The 23472-nt window shown below is 33.3% G+C and overlaps 3 protein-coding genes across 3 annotated transcripts in view; all 3 read left to right on the plus strand.

Annotated features, from left to right (window-relative positions):
• The window catches only part of LOC106730566 (olfactory receptor 10C1-like), a 217373-nt gene that overhangs the window by 36764 nt on the left and 157137 nt on the right, over positions 1–23472 (plus strand). The gene's annotated exons all lie outside the window — the stretch shown is intronic.
• On the plus strand, positions 1737–2851 carry LOC102522097 (olfactory receptor 2J3). The gene has a single exon (XM_006192040.2). The coding sequence runs from the start codon at positions 1737–1739 to the stop codon at positions 2673–2675; it is 939 nt and encodes a 312-aa protein (XP_006192102.2). The 3' UTR covers positions 2676–2851.
• Positions 14254–16278, plus strand: LOC102518973 (olfactory receptor 2J3). Its single transcript, XM_006192030.2, has one exon. The coding sequence runs from the start codon at positions 14353–14355 to the stop codon at positions 15277–15279; it is 927 nt and encodes a 308-aa protein (XP_006192092.1). The 5' UTR covers positions 14254–14352; the 3' UTR covers positions 15280–16278.

Here is a 23472-nt window from a genome sequence, read left to right on the forward strand (position 1 = left end):
CTTATTTTACAGAAATTAAATCTCTTGGAATTTTTCCATTATCCCTCAAAAGGTTAGTAGTCATTTACATTACCAATAATATTAAATGGTATATAGATGTCTTTGTGCCTGCCTAAAGCAGTCTTAGCCAAATTCAATATTCCTAGATCTCCAGCTTGTAACTCAACCAATTAGACATCTCTTGTAGCTTTTTAAAGAGTCAAGGTTACAATATTTGGGCCAATAAAAGTTCCCCAAAGACTGCAGGTTGAATCTGTCTTTTGTCATATTGTATCAGAATGTGAGATGAGCAGAAGGGGCAAGGCAAAGCTATACGGGAATATTTAAATGATGGTTTACTGTGTCTTGCAGCAATAACTATATAATAAATAAGTGTTTATTCATTCTATGAATGATTGATAATGCACAGGAGAAAATGAGTAACTGAAAATCAAACTATTAGTATACATTTAAATTTCTTAACTTTATTTTTTACAAAAGAACAAGATGAACTTGTCATTGGATTTTATGTAATATTTGCATGTCTTTGTTAAAAGTTAGTAAATTTTCTATTCAGAATTTCCCATTCCAAAGTGTGGAAATCCTAAAGACATATGATGTAATTATAAGTTATGATTCAGAATTTAATGTCTTAGCTATTGTTTTAAAGCATATGAAATTTTGTGGGAATTATTTTTAAGCCCTGTTGTCCAGGTCTCCTAGCCCTGTGATATGCACACTTTCAATTCCAAATGCCACAATTGGACCCCCTCCCTGCTCCAAACACCTTCCCTTTCTCTCTTGCTCCCTCCTTACAGTTTTCTTTGACTCTGTATTTTTTCTTTTTTTTTTTGGTCTTCCAAATTTAGTTGTATTGTCATTTATGTTTGCAAGCATTTTATCACTGAATTGCTGAATCTATTTTACTTCTCAATTAATCAAGACTTTTGGCTGTTTTTTTGTTTGTTTGTTTGTTTCCATAAAGATCACTTGGGTAAGTGGCTTTACCACCTCAGCACTTCCTCTTTTACCTTCTGGGTACCCTTGTGTGGACATTGTGCGGTGGACCACTTCTGTGAAGTTTCAGCACTGCTGTGATTATCATGTGTAGATACCTGTGCTTCAGCTTAGCTTGTTGTGAATATTAATAAATTGATGTGTGTGTATGCATGTGTCTTTGTTTCTACTTGCATTTGCATATTATTTTTGTCTGGTAATAAGCTCATAGCATAAGTAAACAAGTATGAATATTTTTTCTTTCTATAAACATATTCAATTGAAGTTGAATTTTCTTCACCCAATATTAACATTTTGAAGTTACTACTAAATTGTTTTTCAACTCATGGTAAATTCTCACCTTTACGTAAGATTATTAATACTTCAACTATTTCTTTCTGTGTAATGACAAAATTGCATTAATGCGAAAATGCAGAAAAGGGGATAAAATTTTTTTAAAAAGATTTTTTAAAATGAAAATTTTCTTAGCTGTGGAATATCTTTAATCTTCATTTATCCAAATATTAACTTAGGGATGCATCAAAGAACTCATTCACTTGACAAATTATTGATTGTATCTATAACAGGACAAGTGTCTGAATGAAACATTAAAACAAAACTATAACAATCCTACTGTCATAATGGCAGTATTTGGAAGTGGCATAGTTTTTTTTTTCCCCCAATCAGTTTGCAAGACTTTGATAATGAGTGGGCGATCCTTCAGTTTATATGATTCTTTCTTCAGGTACAGGGAAAAATGAATGATGAAGAAAAACAATGCAAGTTCTGAAGGTTACTTTGTTCTACTGGGTTTTTCTAATTGGCCTCATCTTGAGTTAGTTCTCTTTGTGGTTATCCTGATGTTCTACTTGATGACACTGGTAGGCAACCTGTTCATCATTATCTTGTCATACTTGGACTCCCATCTTCACACTCCCATGTACTTTTTCCTTTCAAACCTCTCTTTTCTGGATCTCTGCTACACCACAAGCTCCATCCCCCAGTTGCTGGTCAACCTCTGGGGCCCAGAGAAAACCATCTCTTACAATGGTTGCATGATTCAACTTTATTTTGTCCTTGCATTGGGAACTGCTGAGTGTGTACTACTGGTGATGATGTCCTATGACCGTTATGCAGCTGTATGTAGACCCTTGCATTACACTGTCCTCATGCACCCTCGTTTCTGCCATATGTTGGCTGCGGCTTCTTGGGTGAGTGGCTTTACCACCTCAGCACTTCATTCCATCTTTACCTTCTGGGTACCCCTGTGTGGACACCGCCAAGTGGATCATTTCTTCTGTGAAGTTCCAGCACTGTTGCGACTGTCATGTGTTGATACCCGTACCAATGAGCTGACCCTCATGGTCATGAGTTCCATTTTTGTGATTGTACCACTTATGCTCATTCTCAGCTCCTATGGTGCCATTGCCCAGGCTGTGCTGAGGATGCAGTCAACCACTGGACTTCAGAAAGTCTTTGGCACATGTGGAGCCCATCTTATGGTTGTATCCCTCTTTTTCATTCCAGTGATGTGCATTTATCTCCTACCATCATCAGGAAAGTCTCAAGATCAAGGCAAGTTCATTGCCCTGTTTTATACTGTTGTCACACCTAGCCTCAACCCTCTAATCTACACCCTCAGAAACAAAGATGTAAAAGGGGCAGTAAAGAGATTAATAGGGTGGGATAGAGAGATGTAACAGATTACCTGTCTGGTAGTTTTTGTTCAGAGAGTCTTATCTATCTTGGAGAATTCCTCTGCTCCTTTGAGACTTAATTTTGGTCTAAAGCCAACCAAGCATAGAAGAAACATTCTATCCCAAATTTGTTGTTCTTTTTATTGGTTGATTCTGAAATATTATCTAGAGAAAACTTTTTTGACTTGTACCACTTTAACCTTTAGTTATTCTGTACTTAGTGTCCATAAAAATTAGCAACTGTGTTTTAAAATTAATATGCTAATTTTTATGGATTGAACATTAGTGTCTACAGAAATAGAGGGACAGTATAGCAAAGACAGACTAAAAGTTTTTGGTGGTTGAGAGGCATTAAATTTACCTAAATGGTAAGAAGATACATAAGAATTCTTTGACTGAAACACATTTTTTTCCCCAAGATACTAAATTATATGAGTGTTGTATCCAGTTGGTCTATATATACACTTGTTACATTGAACAGTATAAAGAATTACCTGTTCAAAATTGTTTATTCATTCACCCCTTTATTCATCTCATTTATTCATTCAATTAATTAGCTAGATCTCTCCTAGATTGTGGGGTTCTTGGCAGCATAGATGAATAAAACATTTTTTTTGCCTGAAGAGAAATCATTCTCCAGTGGCAGATATGAAAGTGTTAAGATAGAAAAGAAAGTATCTGTGCATGACTTAATTTTCACTGGGCACAATGCTAATAATAAGGTAACTTTTAAAAATCTAAAACAAAACAAGAAGTTTGGCCCAAAATCTTGAAAATAAATACCAATTGGTAATTTCTGCAGGAAGTTAATGCTATTAAATGAAATAAAACAGAACAAAACAGAATATGTGTTTAATTTTTAGTTGGCTTAGTTAATGAAAAATGTATCATTTAAGATACCTTAACAGTTTTCTTTTTAAACATCATTAGTCTTTGCTGAATAGTATTAGTTTTTAATGTAGAATGGAAAATTGGCCCATAATCTTTAAGTTGCCACTCCTAGGGATAGAGAGTAAGACTGATAAATCATAGCTGTGAGACACCCTCAGTTAATACAGTGGATGTAGGTTTCTCTTCTCCCTCTACTTTTTCAAGATAGTTAGAGGTATATAGATAGTGGAGGTAACTTCTGAGATTGTGATTAATGGACTGCCAATTAGTGAGAATTTGTGTACTGGGAAAAATTAGGTCAAGTAGAGTGAGAGCATCTAATCTCTGAAGCAGATAGTACTAGGCTCTGAAAACTTGATTCATGTAATGGATGTTTTACTAAATTACCTGAACAAATTATCGATAAAAATCATTGGTACATGTTAGTTTATTTTGATTTTTAAACCTAATTTAATATGAATATTTATCATGAGTAAGGATATTATAAAAATAAACTTATGTATGATATTTTTCCAATTAAAGTAATATATTTTCTTGTTGTCATTTGAGTAAGTGATTTATTACATATATCCCCACCATCACCATCTGAAATAAATCTACTTTGCATATCCTACTTCAAAGTGGAAGATTTGTTCAACTGAAGCTAGTCAGCTTATATGGCAGGGATAGTGTTCCAAGGACAATTATTTTAAAGTAATATCTTGGAAATTCATCACTTTTGTAGCTGTAATCCAGATATTAGTAGTAGTTTTTCACCTCTTTTAAGATCTAGATGTAATTAACCTAGATCTTATTGAATGGCTTATGAAACTAAGAAAAAAAATCTCCAGGATTTTTCCTAAATATCTTACTTGGTCTCCTTGCTTGGATTGACTCTCTCTAGGGAATTTGTCTTCTCTTCTCTTCATCCTCTTTATCTTTCACTAGACATGAACACTTAATATATGGTACAGTCTCATGTCTTCGAATCCATCTCCCAACCAAGCCTCATTATATAGTAGAATTTTTCCAAAATAATTGGGGCCACATGATGGGATCACTTCGCATATCACACAAACTTAACTAAATGTCAAAACATGGACTTCTCCTACCTCCATGGAAAACTTACCATTTGGAATTCTACATGAAGCACACTAGCCTTTCAACATACAAATGGCTCCCTTTTTTTCCAGGCCTATTGAAGTATAATTTACATGTAATAAAATCCATCCATTTAAAATGTACAGTTCAATGAATTTTGACAAATGTGCAATTGTGTAAATATCACCAAAATCGAGATACAGAACATTTCCATCACTCCTCAAGGAACTCTGTTCTTTTGCAGTTAGTTCTCTCTCTTTACCCACAGCCTCAAGCAACCATTCATTTTGTCATAATAGTTTTGCCTTTTTTAAATAAAAAAGAATTTCATGTAAATGTAATCATACAGTGTGTAATCTTTGAGTTTGGTTTCTTTCACTTAGCATGATATTTTTTGAAATTTATACATGCGTCCCTCCTTTTAATTGCTGGTTAGAATTCCACTGAATGAATATGGCACAGTATATCCAGTTATCTGATAATGGGCTTTTGGAATTATTTACTTTTTGGCTATTATGAATAATACTGTTATAAAAATTGATATACATTGTTTGTGTGATCAAGTGTTTTCATTTAATTTAGGTAAATGCCTAGCAGTGGGATTGATGAATCATAAACTAAGTATATGTTTACCTTTATTAGAAACTATCAAAATGTTTTCAAAGTAGCTAGACCATTTTCACTCTAAACGACAGTGTATGAGAGATCCAATTGCCCACATTTTCTACAACACTTGGTATTGTCAATCTTTATACTTTCAGTCTTTCAAGTGGGTTTATTAGTTATATCTCATTGTGGTTTTAATTTGCATTTCCTTGAGAACTATGATGTTGACTATCTTTTTGTGTGCTTATATTGTGAAGTTTCTGTTCAAGTATTTTACCCATTTTTATTGGGTCATTCACCTTGTTATTGAGTTTTAAGTGTTATTTATATATTCTTGACTTAAGTCCTTTGTTAGGTAAATGTTTTATAAATACTTTCTTCTATCCTGTAGTATACTTTTTATTTTCTAATAGTATTTTTAAAAGAACACTTTTGTAACTTTAATGAAATATAATGTATTGTTTCTACAGAAAGGTGTGATTGGCATTTTGATTGTGATTGCATTGAATTTATAGACCAATACTGAGTCTTCTGACTCAGGAATATGGTATATATCTCCATATATGTATCTCCATTTATTTACATCTTTTTAATTTCTCTCAGAGCACTGATCTTGTATATATTTTGCTAAATTCATCCCTAAGTATTTAACGTTTTTGAATGCCATTGTAAATGGCATAGAAATACAATTGATTTTTGTATATTGCCTTTGTACCCTGTGACCGCGCTAATGCACATTTTATTTCTGGTAGACTTTTAATAGATTTCTTAGGATTTTCTGAGTGCACAATCATGTCATTTACAAATAAAACCTTTTATTTCTACCTCTCCACCTGTTATTCCTTTTGTTTCGCTATTTATTCTGTTGCACTGGCTACGATTTCAAGGTTAATGTTGAATGGGAAAACTGGGAGGTGAAATCATTGCCTTATTCTCTGTCTTAAGTGGAAAGTATTGTCTTTTACCAAGGAGTATAGTATTAGCTGTTTTTTCATTGGTGTCCTCCATCAGGTTTGGGAAGTTTCATTCTCTTCGTGGTTTGCTGAGGGTGTTTATCACGAAAGGGTGTAAAATTTTGTCCAACGCTTTCCCAGCATTTCTTGAGGTGATTTAATTGCTTTTCTTCTTTATTCTATTAATATGGTGAGTTTCACTGGTTAATTTTCATAGGTTAAACTAACTTTGCCTCCTGGGGGGAAAAATCCCTTGATCATAATTTATTATCCTTTTAGAGTCATTCTGGATTTCATTTGCTAATCACTTTTTTTGTAAGAGTTTTTGTGTCTATAATCTTGAGTGATATTAAGCAGTATTTTTCTTTTCTTGTGATGTCTTTGTCTAGTTTCTGTATCAACTTAATGCTGGCTTCATTACATGACTTGGGAAATGTTCCTTTCTCCTCTAATTTCTGTAAGAGTTTATTTAGCATTGGTATTATTTCTTCTTAAATGTTTAATAGAATACCAGTGTAGACATATAAGCCTGTAGTTCTCTTTGTGGGAACATTTTAAATTAAAAATTCAATTACCTTCATTGGTATAAAAGCATTAAGATTTTCTATTTCTTTTAGAATCTCTTTTGGTTATTTGTATCTTTCAATGAATCTGCCAATTTCACCTTAGTTGTCAAATTTATTATTTATAATGTTCCTTTATTACCTTTTAATATTTGCAGGAGTCATACTGACTCCACTTATATTTCTAATATAGTAGTTTATATCTCCCCCACTTTTTTTTGAATCAGTCTGGGTAGAGATTTGTCAGTGTTTGATCTTTTCAAAGTAACAACTTTAGTTTTCATATGTTATTTTTAATAATTTTGTTTTATATTTTATAGATCTGCTTTTATATTTGCTATTTCCTTTCTTGTGCTAACTTTTAGTTTAATTTCATCTTCCTTTTTAGCCTTTTAAGGTAGAAGCTTAGATCATTGATATTAGATCATTTCCCTTTGTTTTAAACATAAGCATTTAAAGTTATAAATTTTCTTCTAAGCACCAATTTAGCTGCATCTCACACATTTCGATATTTTGCATTTTAAATTTCACTTTGTTTCAAAGAATTTCTAATTTTCTTTGTGATTTCTTCTTTGACTGAAGGGAATTGCACAGTGGGTGCTATTGTAAAAGAATAACAAGAAAACAGATATGAGAGAATAGAGATTCCAATTAAAGTGATAACTTCATATAAATCCAGAAATACATGACTATTATACATAATTTCTATCTTCTCTATAGCTTTCCTATTATCCTATTGCCTACTCACACAAGTTTAATGAATTTCTCTTGAGAGCAGAGTCAAAGCAGAGTAATCTAGTGTTTATAGTAAAGACAAATTTGTTACAAGTGCAGGTCATTGTAAACTCCAGAACTAGAGTGCCTTATTGATCAATGGGTGATTTAGATTCCCTGAAAGTAGGCATGAGGGACAACTAAGGAATACTATGGTCGTGAAATGGGTAAGCATCTCATTACTTGCCCACTTAAGGGCCTTTTTGATCTGTCAGTCCCAGAACTATCTTTACTATACTAAACCAGGGAATATATATATAGTACATGGAGCTTCTATTTGATTCTGAGTTGTGGGATAACAGCTATTTTATTTGTAATATTTAAAAAAATCTAAAATAAAGAATAATTAGAATTATTTATTAAAATATGAGTTCAAATTAAAATTCACTCTAATGGTAATAGTAGCTAACATGTATTGAATAATTATATACTAAGCACTGTGGAAACTCTTATTGAGTTCTCACAAAAATTAAGACAACTGAAACATAGACTATTATATGGTACACCTCTTAAGTAGAAAGAAAAATACATAATTGCTCTCTTAAATTTTAAAAAATATAATATTATTATAATAAATGATTTCTAAACCAAGATTTTCTTTTTACAGATGGAATATATTAGCTAACTAGAAACAATATAATACTTTAAAAGTGTTTATTAAGTCATAAACTCATGATATACTTCTTTTTTTTACAGTAACAAGTCAGTTACTAGATATAGTCTAGCAATCACAGCTAATTTCATTTGTTTATATATTATTGCAAAACTCCTGACAAGGCACCAAGGGAAACTACTGATGAAAATGTTTTAAAAATATTAAATAGTTCTGTTATGTTTCTGAGTTTTGGTAGTTACTATCTGAGTTATAGTTTGAGTGGTCTTCAAAAATTATTTTCAGTACTTTTGTGGGGCTAAACTTGGTCTTAAAGTTTAGAGATGTCAGGCAGAGACAACTCAAATTAATAACGCAAAGATGTATAGTTTAATCTTTATGTATTCCATTAAAAAATGTTTCATGCCTCCTATATTCCCCATATGAGACTACCTCTGACAAGTTATCCCTCAAATTTGGTCTTTAGCATGATGAGGAGTTGGGGAAGAAATTTCAGGACCACTCATTCCCTTCCCCATAAACACAGCTTAAAGCATGGTTATCAGGGATGGTGGGTCTATAGAGTCATTGTTATCCTAGTACGACAGTGTGGCGTCATCTTGAAGGTATTCCTCAGAAACTGTTCTAACTAGGACAACTCCTTGAAGGGCATTAATTGCCACTTTGGGATTTACTCTCCCAGTGGCCCCAGTCAAGGAAAACAAATCAGAGTGTTCTTCTGTTTCCATGAAGTCTTCATTTGCTCTAGGAAAAGGTGTCCATCCCTGACACACTCAATGCTCTAATTAGTTCTTCCTTCTGGCTAAAACCAAATCTATTTTAGTAGACTCTGGACTCTGTCTTGTGTAGCAATGATAATCATAGTAATTTTCAGACTCTGCTTGCCTTTACTATTTTGATGTAGTAAATTAGATATATGGTGTAGGCAGCCATTTATGGTGGTGATTTCAAGGAGGTGAAAACCAGAGATCAGATGGGTCCACACATAAAGAGGGCATAGGTTGGGTAGATAAATACAGGAAATGTGATCAGACACAGGAAGGACAGAAGGGGAAGGAGTTGTTTGAGTACTACTTGAGCACTAAGTAAACGTGTTAAAGGACTAATATAAGAAAAAAATAACTTGGCCAGTGATAGGTCGATGGGAAAAGAGAGTCGTGTCCACCATTTCCTCCATAATGTCTTGTTTAAAAAAAGAGAAGAAGGTATTTCATTCCATAATCCATGAAAACATCCTTTGATGAGATCTTTATTTTCCTCTCCTCTGGTAAGAAGAAATTTAACCACGAAGTTCCTACCTTTACTTACATCTGTGTGTTTTTGTAATCTCATCTCATATTCCTTTCTAACTTTTATAAGAATGCTGAAGGGTGGGTCATGCAAGATATAAATATATCTCACAGCTGCTGCTTTGTTTTGATTAATGTACTTAGTTACTCAGGCAACTGTATGAGGAAGAAGAAAATTACATCTGCATCAGAAGAAAAAATGACAGCATTTGGGCTTATATTTCTCATGATGTACTATCTCCCATTCTAGGGAAATATAAAAAAAACTTGGAATTTTCCCATCATCTCGCAAATGGCAGTGACCTCTGAGTGAAATAATCTTTATAATTTACTACTTAACCATTGCTGTTTTTTGGTATACTTCTTCACTGTCCCGTGGGCTCAACCACAGCTTCTTTGGTGAGGTCTGAATGCTAGCCTTGGGCAGGAAGTGCCCCTTTCTTGTATACTGTCCCTTGGTCCAAGATACCATTTAGAGTTCTAGTTATATTTTTATAGTTACTCTCCTTCCATAGCTTAATAATTATTTATATTAAACTTTAGTTTAATTGCAACAAATCCCGTTTTTTCAGTGTACTGTCTGATTATCCTGTATGATTTCTGAGCTGTAGAAACTAGTCTAGATTAGTGTACTTAGTTAATGATTCAGAGTTTTAAGTCCTGAATTAGTTTTACAGCCTTGGGGCAAAACTGTTTCTAACTTTCCTGCTGAAACTCAACCACTTATCTACTGCTAACAGCTTTTTCAAGAATTGTACTTATAAAACATGAACAATTAAGAGACCACCTCAAGAGGTAACCACAGGTGAATCTGCTGTGATTTCTTTTTCTTTTTTCTTTTTCTTTTCTATTTTTTTCTTTCCTCTCTCTCTCTCTCTTTGTCTCTCTCTCTCTCTTTCTCTCTGTCTCTTTTTTTTGCTATAGCTTGTTAGGAAGTGTGTGAGGAAAAATTCGCTGTGGAAGGAGGGAAGCAGAAGTGATGTGGCAACACTGAATGAAGCAAAAGCATTCATAGAGAGGGAAGGATACTTAGATGCTGGTTACTGTGCCTTGTCACAATAACTATACAACAAAAGGCAGCCTTAATCTTACCTATGAGAGAAGAAAAGAATCACTTAAGAGTTATAATTTATTTATGAAACGCACTTTATTTTTTTAACAGAAAAGAAACAAGATTCTCTAGGAACAATACATTAACTGACAAGCAGCTATTTGATAATTTCAGAAAATACTTGGAATTCTCTAAGTTGGAGAATAAATAAATATATATATATATTATAAATTATGTTCAAAATTTAAATATTGTCTCAGTTATTGTTTTAGAGAAAAAGAAATAATGTAGAAGATTACTTCAGGCCCTGTGTTTGGATTTCTCAGCCTGTGATATACATGTACACACTTTCAAGTTTAAGCATCACTAGTCACGTTACCCTCCATTTTCCTTCATCCTCACACCATTCTTTGCTTCTTTGCTTTCTCTGTGAATTTATATATTCCTTTTCCTGAAAAATTTCTATTTTCAAATCATTTATGTTCACATGTTATTTAGGATGCATTCTATCACTGTTCTGCCCATGTATTTCACAGACCTATTCGTGTGAACTAAGATTTTTAGCTTTGTTCATATTGTGAGTACCTGTAAGTTGTTGTGTGTGTGTCTGTGTGTCTCTTTTTTTGTGTCCCTATTTGTTTTAGTTTTCAGTTTAGAAATAAGCTGTGAGTGTAAGTAAACAAATCAGAAGATAAGGTTCTTTTTATAAGAATATTTAATTTGAGCTCATTTTTAATCCAATGTAAATACTTTGTGATCATAAATAAATTTGATATTTTTCATCATATCTTTTTATCTATACATAAAATTATTTGGATTGCAAATTTTTATATAACCACATAAATGGAAATGACATGAAAATGCTCAAAAGAAAACTAAAGCTATTTGTTTGCTGAAAGATTATTTGTTCCACGGAAATCTTCTGTAGCTATGTTAGAAACTTTTCAAGTTACTGTTTACTCAAATGTCACCGTGGGGTGAGTGAGAAGAATTCAAGAGTTAAGAAGTTATTTTCTGTAATAGGGAAGATACTTGAATGAACTACAGAAGTGAAAAAAAGCCTTATATTTACTTTTTATAAATTTTTAATCTGATAAAATATCAAATTGACAGAGAAGTTGCAAAGGTAGTACAAAGAACTGCCATTAGCCTTTTAAACCAAATTCAGCAATAGTTTACTATTTACTGTAAATAAGTATTTACTGAAATATTTATCCTATTATCTATCAACTACTTATGTGCCTATCTCTTCATGTATGTATCATCTATGTTTCTGTGTATCTATCTAGCTATCTATCAGTCGTCTGTATAGGTATCTGTCTGTGATCTATCTATCATTATGTATTGTCTATGTATGCAATCTTTTTCTGGACCATTTGAGACTAATTTGGAAATATCCTGTCCTTTTGCTGCTAAATAGTTGTGCTTTTTTCCTCTAAGAACAGAGACATTATTTTACACAACCACTTTATAGTTAATAAGAAAATTTAATATGAATATAATATTACTATCTAACCCTGGTTCATATTCATATTTCTCCAACTGTCTCAATAGTGTTAACAGCTATTTTTCCCCAGTCCAGAATCCCACATTTAGATCATGTCTTTTTGACTTCCTTTAATCTGTACCAATTCCTCAGCTTTTAATTTGTAGTCATTGAATTCAATATTCTTGAAAAGTGCAGGCCAGCTATTTTGTCCAACTTGTCTCAGTGAGAGTTTGCCTCATTTTTAAAGTCAAGCTGTGTATTTTTGGCATGAATATGACCGAAGTGACATTTAGTTCTGCTCAGAGCGTCATGTCAGTAGTCATAGGATGTTGGTTTGTCTTAATACGGATGATGTTAACATTGATTACTTGGTTATGATGATGTCCAACACGTTTTTCTATTGTAAAGTGTACTACTTTTCATTTTGTAGTTAGCAAATAATTTGAGGGGAGATATTTTAAACTATGTAAATATCCTATTTCTCATCATATTTTCAGTCATTAGTTTTTAGCATCTATTTATGTTTTTCTAACTCCACTATTTCTTCTATATTTATTAATTAGGATCCTGTTGAAAGGAGTAGCTTTCTCTTCATTATTTATTTATTTATGTATTCTTTTTAAATTTATCAGAATGAGTGTGGATTCTTATTTCTTTCAGTTCACTAGTATCATAGTTTCTCTTAATGCCCAAATTGTCTTAGAATTGAACAGTAGTAGGGCCTTCAAAATGGCTTCTGTTTCTTTCTCATGTGCCCCTATGGTTCTTGGAGAATTTCTTTCTTCTTTATTGAAGTATAGTTGACTTACAATATTATGTTTGTTTCAGGTGTACAGCATAGTGATCCATTATTTTTGAAGACTATACTCCATTATAGGTTACTTAAGATAATGACTATAATTCCCAGTGGCTACCAAGTAAATCCTTGCTGCTAATCTATTTTATACATAGTAGTTTTTATCTGTTAATCTCATACCCCTAATTTGTCCCTCCTCCCTTCACTTTCCTCTTTGGTAACCACAAATTTGTTTTCTATATTTGTGAGTCTGTTTCTTTTTTGCAATACATTAATTTGTATTAATTTTTAGATTTCACATGAGTAATATACAGTACTTGTCTTTCTCTGTTTGACTTATTTCTCTAGGTATAATATTCTCTAGGGCCATCTGCAAATGGCAGTATTTTGTTCTTTTTTATGACTGGGTAATATTCTATTGTATATCTACACCACATCTTAATCCAATCATTTATTGATGGGCACTTGGGTTGTTCCCATGTCTTGGCTATTGTAAGTAGTAGTACTTTTATGAACACTGAGGTGCATTTGTTTTCATTTTTTCCAGATATATATCCTGGAGTAGAATTGCTGGATTGTATGGTAGTTCTATTTCTAGTTTTTTGAGGCACCTCCATATTATTTTCCACAGTGGTTGCAACAATTTAATTCCCATTAACAGTACAAGAGTTCCCTTTTCTCTACATCCTCTCTAACTTTTGTTATTTGTAGACTTTTTGATGACATTGTGACAGATATAATGTGATATCTCATTGTTGATTTCATTTGCATTTCTCTAATAATTAGTGATGTTGAGCATCTTTTTATGTGCTTGTTAGCCATCTGTATATCTTTGGAAAAATGTCTCATTAGGTCTTCTACTCATTTTTCGATTGGGTTGTTTTATTTTTTTAATGTGGAGTTGTATGAGCTGTTTGTATATTTTGGATATTAACCCCTTGTGGGTCACATCATTTGTGAATATTTTCTCCTGTTCTGTAGGCTGTCTTTTCATTTTGTCTGTGGTTTCCTTTGCTGTGCAAAAGCTTTTAAGTATCTGGCATTCCATTTGCTTATTTTTACTTTTATTTCTTTTGCCTTAGGAAACTGATCTAAGAAAATATTTCCATTAGATATGTCAAAGAGTGTTCTGCCCACATTGTATTCTAGGAGTTTTATGATTTCTTTTGTTGCATTTAGGTCTTTAACCCATTTTGAGTTTATTTTTGTATATGGTGTGATTAAATGTTCTAATCTCATTGTTTTACATGTAGCTGTGCAGTATTCCCAGCACCACTTATTGAAGAGGCTGTCTTTTCTCCATCGTATATTCTTGCCTCCTTTGTTGTAAATTAATTGACTATAGGTGCATGGGTTTATTTCTAGGTTCTCTATTCTGTTCCATTGATCTAGGTGTCTGTTTCTGTGCCAATACTATGCTGTTTTGATTACTGCAGCTTTGTAGTATAGTTTGAAGTCTGGGAGAGTTGTACCTACACCTTTGTTCTTTTTCTCAAGATTGCTTTGTCCTTGAATTTCCTTTTTTTTTTTTTTTTCTGAGTGTATGTGGTTCTTCCCTCAGGTAACAAGAAATGAATGACAATGGACAAAAACAATGCAAGTTCTGAAGGCTACTTTGTTTTACTGGGTTTTTCTAATTGGCCTCATCTCGAGTTAGTTCTCTTTGTGGTTGTCTTGATGTTCTACCTGATGACATTGATAGGCAACCTGTTCATCATTATCTTGTCACGACTGGACTCCCATCTCCACACTCCCATGTACTTCTTCCTCTCAAACCTCTCTTTTCTGGATCTCTGCTACTCTACCAGCTTTATCCCTCAGTTGCTAATTAACCTCTGGGGCCCAGACAAAACCATCTCTTACACTGGTTGCATGGTTCAACTTTACTTTTCCCTTGCATTGGGAACCACAGAATGTGTGCTACTGGTGGTGATGTCCTATGACCGTTATGCAGCTGTATGTAGACCCTTGCATTACACTGTCCTCATGCACCCTCGTTTCTGCCATATGTTGGCTGTAGCTTGTTGGGTGAATGGTTTTACCAACTCGGCACTTCATTCCATCTTTACCTTCTGGGTACCCCTGTGTGGACATCACCAAGTGGATCATTTCCTCTGTGAAGTTCCAGCACTGCTGCAATTATCATGTGTTGATACCCGTGCCAATGAGCTGACCCTCATGGTCATGAGCTCCATTTTTGTTCTCATACCTCTCATCCTCATTCTCAGCTCCTATGGTGCCATTGCCCGGGCTGTACTGAGGATTCAGTCAACAACTGGACTTCAGAAAGTCTTTGGCACATGTGGAGCCCATCTTATGGTTGTATCCCTCTTTTTCATTCCAGCCATGTGCATTTATCTCCTACCATCATCAGGAAAGTCTCAAGATCAAGGCAAGTTCATTGCCCTGTTTTATACTGTTGTCACACCTAGCCTCAACCCTCTAATCTACACCCTCAGAAATAGAGATGTAAGAGGGGCAGTAAAGAGACTAGTGGGGTGAGAGTGAGCCTGTATACTTGAGACATTAACCATATAATGGAGACTCTCTTCATCAATGGTTCCTCCACCATTCATTCATCAACCACTCTTTGATTCACTCCCTCTATCAGCACTTATTGATCTTGTGCTCTCAGAAGGTCACAGAGTTCGTGGTAGCAAATGTGAATTAAACAGTCTGCCTGAATACCAATCACTCACTAGTGGAGACAACAGCTATGTGAAATCAAGAGCAAACATCAATGTTAAATTTTTTCAGTGCATAAACTGAATTAAAAGAGTATCCTTTTCTTAATTGAAAATGAGACATGAAATTGTTTTAAGAATGGCTAAAAGAGCAGGTTATAATTCCTATGGAGAGATGATATTCTTAATTTTAAGAAACCTAGAATATATCTTTTAATTTCTCGCCTTCTAGGCCAAATTCATCATTAAATTTGTCTTCTTTGGCTTAATTAAAGACATAGGGAAATACCTTAAGTCCTTTCTCCAACACTGTTATTCTCTTTTGAAAGTAGTTATGTTTGAGAGGAATTTTGATCTATATTCTTTATTATACCATTATTAACATTGAGAGAACAAGTTTTATGAATCATAGCAACAAGGCCTCTGAAATAATGCAGCAAATGTAAGCATTTCATATTTCTTATTTTTCAAGGCAGTGAGAAGTGTAAAGGAGGTGGAAATATCTTGTAAAGCTGTGCTATACAGCTTTAAAGTAACAATCATTATACGCTAGGTATTGTTATGTGAAGTGAGGACTTGGAACACCTGTATAACCCAAGAAGCAGTACAGAATATCTGAGGCGAGTGAGTACTAGGCTTTGCAAAATGACTTGATAAATCTGATGGGTAGTTGAAAGAATTACATGAAAATGTATTGGGAAAATTTTGTTTTAAAATCTGTATGCAAAATGTTAGATTTTTTTCTTTTTAAGCTTGATTTGATTTGAATATTTGTGGTTGGTATGTACATTATGAAAATCAACTTATATATTTTCCAAATAAAGACATGTGTTTTAAATAAAATAATAGTTTTGTTGCCTATATTATTGCTACCATCTCCAACTGAAATAAGTGTATTATGTATTAACACTTTAAACTGACACCATATTGGGCTAAAGTAGAGTAAGGCTCAAGGATAATTTAATATAAAGTAAAATCTTGGCAAAAGCCTGAGTTTTGTATGGTAACTCAAATGTCAGTTGTAGTTTTTGGGGCCTTTAAAGTTTAGACATGATTGATTCAATGCTATTTCCTAAAGTGTTAAAATGGAAAACACTTCCTAAAACTTCCCCTCAGTTTCCTGTGTGGCTTGCAATTACATTGATTATGGTATCTTCATCTTCTCCTTTGTGTGTCTGTGATTCTTTCTTTATGTACAACTTGACATAAACAATAATATTCATTTGTCATTAACCTACTGTCCAAGAAACCAAGAATCATGTATATAAAAGAACTTTCAGTAAATAATTGGGGCTACATAGAGTGAAGCATCATGGAGCTAAAATAACTTTCAAGAACAAAAACATAGCTTAGTTCTTCGAACCATCTTGCACTTCCGAAAATTTTACTGTTTGGGACATCTCATGTAGAACCCTAGTCTCTCACTATCTAACTTTAAAAATTTCTCACCTCTTTTCCTTTTCAACTTGAAAAACATAAAAGTATCTTTTTATGTATATAAACTACTTTTCTTAGAATGCTATAATTATAACACATATGATATTGAATCCTATCCACATTACCAGGATGTTCTATTTAATTTGTAATCTAAAACAAGGGTCAGTTGGTAGAATTCCCCCAAGGATTAACACAGAAATTATTGTATTTATTGTGTTGTACTTTTCAAACCAGTTTCGTGAACTTTATGCAATTTTATCACAAACCACAATGAGGTATCATCTCACACCTGTCAGAATGGCTATCATCAAAAAGAACACAAATAGCAAATATTGGTGAGGATGTGGAGAAAAGAGAACCCTGATACATTGTTGGTGGGAATGATTTAAACTGGTGCAGCCACTGTGGAAAACAGGATGGATGTTTCTGAAAAAATTAAAACTAGAACTGCCATATGACCCAGCAATTCCATTCCTGGGTTTAGATCTGAAAAAAACAAAAATACTAAATTAAAAAGATACATGTACCTCAATGTTCAGAGCAGCATTATTTATAATTGCCAAGATATGGAAGTAGCCTAAGCTGCCCAACAGCAGATGAATGGAGAAAGAAGATGTGATGTGTATACACACACACACAATGGAATACTACTCAGCCATAAGAAAGAATGAATCTTTGCCTTTTGCAGCAATGTGATTTGACTTGGCATTATGCTGAGTGAAATAAGTCGGACAGAGAAAGACAAATACTGTATAATATCATTTATATGTGGAATCTAAAATATACAACAATAGACACTGACTTTGGCTTCCCAGATACACTCATTCTCTGCTCTTTTTCTGGCCTCAGCTTCTTATATTGTTATCTCTGTTTTACAGATGAGGGGATGGAAGGTCACTGGTTCTCATATGCTATGACAATGTCAAGTGATTTCAAGCATAATACATTTTCAATTACAAGTCCACCATATGCCAACAGTAATTCAACAATTAAAGTAATAAAATTTATAGAAAGAAAATACCACAGAGACATACTGTAGACCTTCACCTGATTTCACAATGTTAGTATTTTACTATGGATGGTTTGTCATTCTGTCTATAACAATATAATATTAACACATATTTAAAGTATTTTTCTGAAATTTTACGGAGTATAATGCACACCCACCCTTAAGTGCTCCTGAGAGTATTTCCTAAAGAAAAGATCTACTTCACAATCACAGATTATATTTATGTGTTATGTCTTTTAGTGTGTCTTAATCGGGAAACATTTCTCTGTCTTTGTTTTCAGTGAGCTTAACGTTTTTGAAGAGTACATGCCATTTTTTAGTTATAATATCTTTCAATTAAGGTTTGCCTGGTCTTTATGCATAATGGGAATATTCATTTTTGACAGTTATACCACAGAAGTGATACTGTGTCTTCCTGAGCGCATTCTATTAGAAGATACTTGGTTTTTATTTATTCTGTTATTGGTGATATTCTATTACAGTGATATTAACTCTGAACACTTAGTTAACATGCTGTCTGCTAGGCTTCTCTACTATAAAGTTACTATGTTTATAGTAAACATAGTAGTTCATAAGTACCTTGTGGGGAGAATATTTAAATTAAGTAGAATTCTGTTTTCTTTTAACTTTCACCCACTAGTTTTATTTATTTACATTTTTCTTTTTTCTCCAGCTTTATTGAGATATCATTGACATACAGCGTATGTAAGTTCAAGATGTACAATGTGATGATTTATACATGTATATATTGCAAATGCTTACCACAAAAATGCTTAGTTTACCCATCTAACCCCTTACTTAGTGTAATTTTTTTTGTAGTGAGAATATTTAACGTCTACTCCCTTAGCAACTTTCAAGTATATAATACAATATAGTCACCATGTGGAAATTAGGTCCCCAGAATTTATTCATCTTAAGGTGAGGATTTTGTACTCTTTGACCAATATTTTCCATTTCTCCAAATCCTAGCCCCTGGCAACCATCGTTATTTCTCTGAGTTTGGCTTTTTTGATTCCACACATAAGTGAAAACATAAAGTATTTGCCTTTCTTTTTCTGACTTATTTAAGTTAGCATAGTACTCTCAAGGTCCATCCCTGTTGTTGCAAAAGACATGATTTCTTTCTTTCTCATGGCTGAATTTCATTTTATATATACATATATTATTAAAATATATAAAATCTTCTTTATCACTTCATCTTTTGATCAACTTAGGGTGTTTACATGTCTTGACTATTGTTAACAATGCTGCAATGAACATAAGGGTGCATGTATCTCATTGATATTCTGCTTTCAGTTCCTTTGAATATATACCCAAAAGCATATATACCAGACTCCAGTATATATACTGGGATGTCAACTTTTCTGTATCCTTGGTACCCCCACATCCTCTCTAGAAAGGGAGCAAGGGGAGGTTTCAGGGGGATTGAGATTTCTATGGGGAAAATTTAAAAACAGAGGCTTTGACCCTCAATCCCCAATATTTTTGGACTTGCAAACTCAGAGGGGCTGATCTCCTGTGATCCCAGCTTCCCCTCAACTCTTTTCCTCCCTGGCCCCAAATCTTGGTGTTAACTCCCCAAATCTGCCTTCCTTGTGCTTCATCTTATGCTAGTTTTCTCATAGCACAGATTAACACTTTTTAACATCAGAGTTGTGAGAATATAGGTGTTCTATGTATAATATTTTAAATGTCTAAATAAAGAATTACAAAGAAATAGAATCGTTTGTTAAAATATCAGTTCAAATTAAAATTCACTCTAATAGTAATAGTAGCTAACATGCATTGAATAATTATGTACTAAGCACTGTGGAAAATGTTTATATGTTTTTCTTATTGAGTTCTCACAACAATCAACACCACTAAGATACTATTTTCTGGTACTCCTGTTAAATAGAAGGAAATATCCAATTGCTCTCTTAAAAGTAGAATTTTAAAAATGTAATCGTATTATAATACACAGTTTCCATACCAAGATACTAGAAATAAAAATTTTAAAGTATTCATTAATTTATAAATGCATGATATACTTTTTTTAACATCAGTAAGTCACATATTTGGTGTAGACCAGCATCACAGGTAATTTCATTTTTAAAAATGTATTACGGCAAAACTTTTGACAAGACACCAAAGGAAATTATTGATGAAAATGTTTTGAAAATATTCAATAGTTTTGTTAAGTTTTCAGAGTTTAGGTGGTTACCTTTTGAGTTAAGGTTTGAATGGTTTTCAAAGATTAGTTTCAATACTTTTGCAGGGCTAAACTTGGCCTTGATTTTAGTAATATCAGGCAGACATTATGCAAATTAAGGCAAAAATGTACAGTTTCGCTTTTATGTACTCCATTTTAAAAGATGTTTCATGCTTCTCATATCCGCCATATGAGACTACCTCTGACAAGTTATCTCTAAAATGTGGCCCTTAGCATCATGAGGAATTGGGGAAGAAGTTTCAGGACCACTCATTTCCTTCCCTATAAACACAGCTTAGAGCATGGTTATCAGTGATGGTGGGTCTATAGAGTTATTGTTATCCTAGTACAACAGTGTGAAGTCATGTTGAAGGTATTCCTCAGAAACTGTTCTAACTAGGACAACTCCTTGAAGGGCATTAATTGCTACTTTGGGATTTACCCTCCCAGTGGCCCCAGTCAAGGAAAACAAATCAGAGTGTTCTTCTGTTTCCATAAAGGCTCCATTTGCTTTAGGAAAAGGGGTCCATCCCCTGACACACTCAGTGCTCTAATGAGTTCTTCCTTCCAGCTAAAACCAAGTCTTTTGGTAGACTCCAGACTCTCTCTTGTGTAGCAATGATAATCATAGTACTTTCCAGACTCTGTTTTCCTATTTTGATGTGGTAAATTAGAATATATGGTATAGGCAGCCATTTATGGTGGTGATTTCAAGTAGATGCATCCACACATAAAGAGGGCACAGGTTGGGTAGACAAATACAGGGAATGTAGCCAGACACAGGAAGGACAGAAGGGGAAGGAGTTGTTTGAGTACTACTTGAGCACTAGGTAAATGTGTTGAAGGACTAATATAAGAAAATGTCGATGGGAAAAAGAGACTCGTGTCCACCATTTCCTCCATACTGTCTAGTTTAAAAAATGAGAAGAAGATATTTCATTCCATAGCCCATGAAAACATCCTTTGATGAGATCTTTATTTTCCTCTCCCCTGGTAAGAAGAAGTTTAACCATGAAGTTCCTACCTTTTCTCTACTTACATCTGTTGTTTTTGTCTCTTATCTTGTATCCCTTTCTAATTTTTATAAGGATGCTGAAGGGTGGGTCATGCAACAGATACATATATCTCACAGCTGCTGCTTTGTTTTAATTAATGTACTTAGTTACTCAGGCAACTGTATATGAAGAGAATTATATCTGCATCAGAAGAAAAACCTGACAGCATTTGAGCTTATATTTCTCATGATATACTATCTCCCATTCTCGGGAATTTTTTTTTAAATCTTGAAATTTTCTCATCATCCCTCAAATGGCAGTGACCTCTGAGTGAAATAATCTTCATAATTTACTATTTGACCATTTCTATTTTTGATTCTGCTGTGGTGAACTGCTTCAGCACCCCCTGGGCTCAAGTGTACCTTCTTTGGTGAGATCTGAACTTCTGCCTTGTGGAAGTGCTTGGATATTGTCCCTTGGTCCAAGATATCTTCTAGAATTCTAGTTATGTCTTCATAGTTATTCTCCTTACATAGCTTACCAATTTTTTATATTAAACATTGGTTTAATTACAAAAAAATTCCTTTTAGGCAATATACTGTCTGATTTCCTGTCTGATTTTTGAGCTGTAGAAAGTAGTCTAGGGTAGTGTAACTAGTTACTGATTAAGAATTTTAAGGCCTGAATCAGTCTTACAGGTGTAGGGCTAAACTGTTTCTAATTTTCCTGCTGAAACTCAACCAGTTGTCTACTGCTAACATCTTTTTCAAGAGTTGCACTTTTAAAATGTGAACAATTAAGAGTTCCCAAAAGAAGTAATCACAGATGAATCTGCTGTGATTTCTTTCTTTCGCCATAGCTTATTAGAAAGTGTGAGAGGAAGAACTGACTGTGGAAGGAGGGAAGCAGAATTGATGCGGCAATGTTGAATGAAGGAAAGCATTCACAGAGAGATGGAGGGATACTTAGATGTTGGTTACTGTGCCTTGTGTCTATTACTACATAACAAAAGGAGGTGTTAATCTTTCCTATGAAAGACTGAAAATCCACAAGAGAAAAAAAATCACATAAGAATTGTAACTATTTATGAAATGCACTTTATTTTTTAAACAAAATAGAAAAGTAAGAAGATTCTTTGGGCACAGTATATTAAATGATAAAGTCATTTAATGGTTTCAGTAAATATTCAGAATTCTTTAAGTTTGAAAATACAAATATACATAGACATTATAAATTGTGATAAGAATTTAAATATGGTCTCAGTTACTGTCCTAAAGAAAAAGAATTAGTGTAAAAACCTTCTTCAGGCCTTGTGTTCAGGTTTCTCAGCCTGTGATGTACGTTTATGACACTTTCTACTTTAAGCTCCTTTAGTTAGGTTACTCTCTATTTTCCTCCATCCTCACACCCTTTTTTGCTTCTTGCTTTCTCAATGAATTTATACCTTCCTTTTACTAAAATTTCACTTTTCAAATCAGTCATATTCATATGTACTTTAGGTGGCATTCTATCACTGTTTCCCCATCTATTCACAAATGTATTCATGTGAAGTGAGATTTCCATCTTTCTTTGTAACATGAGTGTCCATAAGTTGATGTACATGTGTTTCTGTGCCTCTTTTTTGGTATCTCTATTTAGTTTTCAGTTTGGAAATAATAAGCTGTGAGTGCAATTAAATAGGAAGAAAAAGTTTTTCTATAAGAATATTTAATTGAAGCTCAATATTTTTCACCCTCTGTAAACATTTTGAAATCATATATAAATTTGATATTGTTCATCATATCATTTTATTACTTCTGAGATGATTTAGATTACAATTATTGTGTTTTCTATAATAACATAAATGGAAATGGCATGGAAATGCTGAAAAGGAAACAAACTATTTGTTAAAAAAAAAAAGATGATTTGTTTCATGGAAATTTTCTTCTTTAGTTATGTTGGAATTTTTCAAGTTACTATTTTCCTAGATGTCACCCTTGGAAGAGTGAGAAGAACTCAACAGTTAAGAAGTTACATTTCTATTACAGGGAAAATATATGGATGAAATAAAAATGTAAAAAAAAACCTTTATATTTTGTAAGATTTTAATCTGGTAAAATACCAAATTTACAGAAAAGTTGCAAAAGTTGTACAAAGAACTACTAGTAACCTTTTAACCAAGTTTGGCAACAATATATATTCTGTCTAAAAAGATTTATTCTATCATCCATCCTCTCTTTTATTTCTTTCTCTATCTATCTATCTATCTATCTATCTATCTATCTATCTATCTATCTATCTATATCATTTATCTATCATATATGTATCTGTTATCTATCATCTATTTTCATTTCAAATTCTTCTTTGAATTTGATATTTTTGAAGAGTGCTTGTCAGCTA

The sequence above is a fragment of the Camelus ferus genome, chromosome 20, assembly GCF_009834535.1.
Source record: "Camelus ferus isolate YT-003-E chromosome 20, BCGSAC_Cfer_1.0, whole genome shotgun sequence".
NCBI classification, from domain to species: domain Eukaryota; kingdom Metazoa; phylum Chordata; class Mammalia; order Artiodactyla; family Camelidae; genus Camelus; species Camelus ferus.